At 44.7% G+C, this 4,636-nt stretch overlaps 1 protein-coding gene across 1 annotated transcript in view; it reads left to right on the top strand.

Moving 5' to 3' along the window:
• Positions 1-3,361, top strand: part of LOC122255821 (oplophorus-luciferin 2-monooxygenase non-catalytic subunit) — a 6,408-nt gene extending 3,047 nt beyond the window's left edge. The window contains exons 4-7 of the mRNA XM_043020153.2: positions 186-377; positions 1,778-1,967; positions 2,230-2,352; positions 3,035-3,361. Of these exons, the coding sequence (XP_042876087.2) occupies positions 186-377; positions 1,778-1,967; positions 2,230-2,352; positions 3,035-3,165 (636 nt within the window). The 3' untranslated portion in view covers positions 3,166-3,361. The remainder of the gene's footprint in view (positions 1-185; positions 378-1,777; positions 1,968-2,229; positions 2,353-3,034) is intronic.
• The last annotated feature ends 1,275 nt before the right edge of the window (positions 3,362-4,636 follow it).

Below are 4,636 nucleotides of genomic sequence, written 5' to 3'. Positions count from 1 at the left end.
CTATAATGATTTGGTCACACTCACTAATTACAGACACATATGCGCCCCCCCCTCTCTCTCTCTCTTTCCCAAACACACTTAAGGTAAACAGACACAGCAAAGACCAGTAAGTATATGTCCACTGACCTTCTTAATTAATTAAACAACACTTTAAAGCCAAACAACCCGCGCTCTCCGCCTCGCAGGACGGCACTTTCCCGTGGGAGACTTTGCACGAGTATCCTAAGCTGTGGCGCGTCCACCTCCACCACAACCTCTTCAGCGCCTTCCCCCAGCTGGTGTCGGACGCCCTCGAGGACATCAACCTCTGGCAGAACCCTATCACGACCTTCACGCGAGAGGCCCTTGAAGGGGCACCCAACCTCAGGATCATAAATGTAATGAGGAATCTGGTATTCCATTTCTGTCTTTTTTTTTTTTCTTTTTTTTTCGAGCAGAAATGATTACTTTTCTGAATAATTGTTAGGGTTGTTGTAATTAAAGGCTTGAGTCTTGCTCTGTTGCTATCGTATCTTTAAAAGATGTTTTCTTCTTGCTCTAATAACTACCTGTGCACTATCTTTAATGTCGCAATCCATTTTTACGGTCTCGTAATTCTTTTGAGTCCTTCCTCGACAGAATGCTCATGAGAAAAGCTTTCTTGTCCCATGCCTCACATGCATCTCCCTTTCATCTTCCTCTCTCCCTCTCCCTTTCTTTCTTTCACTCGTTCCCCCATTCTCCCTCTTTCTCTCTCTCTTCTCCATTCTTTCCCTCACTTCCTCCCTCTTTCGCTTCCCCGAACTCCCCCTCTTCCTCTTTCTCTCTCTCTCTCTCTCTTTCTCTCTAATTCTCTCTCTCCTTCCCTCTCTCTCCTTCCCCCCTCTCTCTCTCCCTCCTTCCCTCTCTCTCCCTCCCTCCCTCTCTCTCCCTCCCCCCTCTCTCTCCTTCCCTCCCTGCTTCTGTCTCCCCCCCCTCCTCTCTCTCTCTGCTTCCCTCCCTGCCTCTCTCTCCCCCTTCCTCCCTCCCAAACTCTCCCCCTCCCTCCCTCTCCCTCCCTCCCTCCCTCCCTCTCTCTTTCTCCCCCCTCTCTCCCTCCCCCCCCTCTCTCTCTCTCGCTCCCCTTGTCTCTTCCTCACTCTCTCTCCTTCCCTCTCTCCTTCTCTCCCTCCTTCCCTCCCTCCCTCCCCCCCCTCTCTCGCTCCCCATGTCTCTTCCTCCCTCTCTCTCCCTCCCCCCCTCTCTCTCTCTCCTCCCTCTCCCCCTCCCCCCTCCTCTCCTCTCCCCTCCTCCCCCCTCCTCCCCTCCCTCTCTCTCTCCTCCTTCCCTCCCTCCCTCCCCTCCCTCCCTCTCCTTCCCTCCCTCCCACTCTCCCCCTCCCTCCTCTCTCCTCTCCCCCCACTCTCTCTCCTTCCCCCACTCCTCCCTCCCCTCTCTCTCCCTCCCAAACTCTCCCTCCCCCCACTCCTCTCTCTCCCTCCCTCCCTCCCCCCACTCTCTCTCCCTCTCCCTCCCTCCTTCCCTCCCCCTCTCTCTCCCCCCCTCTCTCTCTCCCTCCCTCCTTCTCTCTCCCCCCCTCTCTCTCTCTCGCTCCCCCACTCTCTCTCTCCCCCCCCTCTCTCTCCCACCCAAACTCTCCCCCTCTCTCCCACTCTCCCCCTCCCTCTCTCTCCTTCCCCACTCTCCCCCTCCTTCCCCCTCCCTCTCTCTCCCTCCCTCCCTCTCCCTCCCAAACTCTCCCCCTCCCCCCTCTCTCTCGCTCCCCATGTCTCTTCCTCACTCCACCAATACCCCGCAGGTGAGTCCTTCCGTGACCGGCTTCCCCGAGGACACGTTCCAGGCCCTTGAGAACCTCGAGGAGCTGCACCTGAGCAACAATCATCTGGGGGATCTCCACCGGCGTCACATCGTCCTCAACTCGGAGAAGTTCAAGTACCTTTACCTTTCCAACAATTCGATTAGCAGCATTGAGCCTGATGCCATAACCGGTGGGTGGATTCGGAAGAATATGGGTTTTACTTTACGTCTAATTCGATCTATCGTGTTCTATTTTGGAGTCTCCACGTGTCTTCTTCGTCTCATTACTAAAAAAAACATGAATTGGAGAGAGAGAGAGAGAGAGAGAGAGAGAGAGAGAGAGAGAGAGAGAGAGAGAGAAAAAAAAAAAAAGTCATCCTATTTCCATAATCTTCAAAGAAAATGGAAAGTGCGCCTGGCATTAGGGGTGACTTAGCTATACTGTCTCTTTAGGCTCCACGAGCACCCGACTGAAGCTGTTCCTCGAGAATAACAACTTGACCCGCGTGGAAGAAGCGGTGTTCCGACCCCTCATGGACCGCATGTTGGATGGCTGGGGGGAGATCGACCTCGAGGGTGAGATCTCATGGCGTTTCATGACGTTTTTAATTTCAATAATCATCATGATCGTTATTGCAATAATCATCGGTATTATTGTTTTTGGTGCATCAGTATTCTTAACATCATTGTAGTGTACGCATTATTACTTGAAGTGTCTTATGCAATTGCAGAAAGATAATTATTTATTTGTTATTCGTATCTGTAATTTTCCACTTTACATTGACGGTCAGTCGATCGAAATGACATGGAAGTATGAACAGGTCACTAATACAGTAACGTGAGTATGAAAATCGAAATGAAACAGCCAATAATAAAAGAAACACGAAACCGTGACATTGCAAGTTAGATTAGACACCTTATCAGACAGAAAAAAAGTACCAAAATGTTTCCCAAATCTGTGAAATCATTAACACCGTAACACGTGCGAATGAATAATAATAAAAAACAAACAAACATAGCAAGGTGAACACACATATATGATAAAATACAGCTTCGGTAAGAACGAAAAAAAGGAAAAAAAAGAAGAAGATCGTGACGTTTCGAACATTTTCGGGCGTACGATATAAAAAAAAGACTCTACTTTTCCCGAAAAAAATTTATTTTGCTTCGTTCTTACTGTGAGTATGTGTTCGTATGTGCATACATGTCCTTACCCCAATAAGTGTTCCAGTGCCTCTTGCCTTCCTCTTCCCTGCAGGTAACCCCCTGGTGTGCGACTGCGACATGTTTTGGCTTCTCAACAATGCAACCTTCCTCTCCAACGTTAGATCCGGCTCGTGCAACGGCGTCGACCTCCATGACGTTGACATAACTTCATGGAACTGCTGAATGACGTTATGTGCTGCTTTTCATGACTTTGAAATCTAATATCATGGCCAGATACTCTTCTGTTTTTTTTATTTTTATTTTTTTTTAATTTTCGTAGGTCTTGTTAGTACGGACTGGATGTGCTGCACATTTCGTCTACGTACTTATTAGTGATAATGAAAAAAAAATATGAATAAAACCTTTCCTGTGTTAATCATAGTCGGTGTTTTAGTCAATATATTAGGCGGAAGTTTATCACACGGAGGAGTGTATGTGTATCAATCAGCGAGTGAAAGGCAGTTCATGTTTTTTTCAACCTCCTTTTTCATATAGCGTTGTATATTTTCTCGCTCCATCGTCAATAACACCGGGTGAGGTAATGAACCCTATTAGCCATGCTTTTAACTATGATTCAGATATAATGAATAAGCCTTTAAGGCAGAAAGCGATGTTTTTTTTTTTTTTTTTTTTTTTTTGAGATTTCCGTTCCCTGACTTTCACTTGCTTTTTACATCAAGTTTCATATACTTTATTCCTATTAAAGATATCAACATCGGGTTATAAATCACGCGCTATTTATATGTGCTTATTGAATATATTCATCTATAGAATAAATTATATTATTTTACAAGCCTATTGAGCATATAAAATCGTCAAAATGCACCGTATAGCTGTTTATCAATGGCGTCACATAAGAGCAGATAATTATAGAAATGGCCTTACAGAAAACGGGAGCGAGAGATGTTTTCGGGGGTAACTATATTGTTTTGGGGAATGCGACATAAAATTTCCTCAGATAATGAAATGCATCAAAATATACATTCTTTGCATTTCATATTCAAATATTCTATATGGAATTAGATGTTAAAAGACGTTATAAGAGAGAGAGAGAGCAAAAGAGAGAGAGAGAGAGAGAGAGAGAGAGAGAGAGAGAGAGAGAGAGATAAATGAATAGATAGAGATAGATAGATATATATATAGATAGAGAGAGAGAGAGATGGATAGATAGATAGATAAACAGACAGACAGACAGATAGATAGATAGATAGATAGATAGATAGAGAGAGATAAATTAATAGATAGAAATAGATAGATAGATAGATAGATAGATAGATAGAGAGAGAGAGAGATGGATAGATAGATAGATAGACAGATAGATAGATAGATAGATAGATAGATAGATAGAGAGAGAGATGGATAGATAGATAGAGAGAGAGAGATAGGATTGACTGATAGATAGATAGATAGATAGAGAGAGAGAGAGAGATGGATAGATAGATAGATAGACAGACAGACAGATAGATAGATAGATAGATAGATAGATAGAGAGAGAGATGGATAGATAGATAGATAGACAGACAGACAGATAGATAGATAGATAGAGAGAGAGAGAGAGGGAGAGAGAAAGAAAGAATTGTTCCTGAATATCCAAGCTTCTTCGTACAAAATCCAACAATGGAATCAAAGCGGCTTTAGATTCAGAAGGCATTTA

The sequence above is a fragment of the Penaeus japonicus genome, unplaced genomic scaffold (genome assembly GCF_977035675.1).
Source record: "Penaeus japonicus unplaced genomic scaffold, GWHDUDI00000001_assembly GWHDUDI00000027, whole genome shotgun sequence".
NCBI classification, from domain to species: Eukaryota; Metazoa; Arthropoda; class Malacostraca; order Decapoda; family Penaeidae; genus Penaeus; species Penaeus japonicus.
This window is presented reverse-complemented; position numbering and strand designations above follow the sequence as displayed.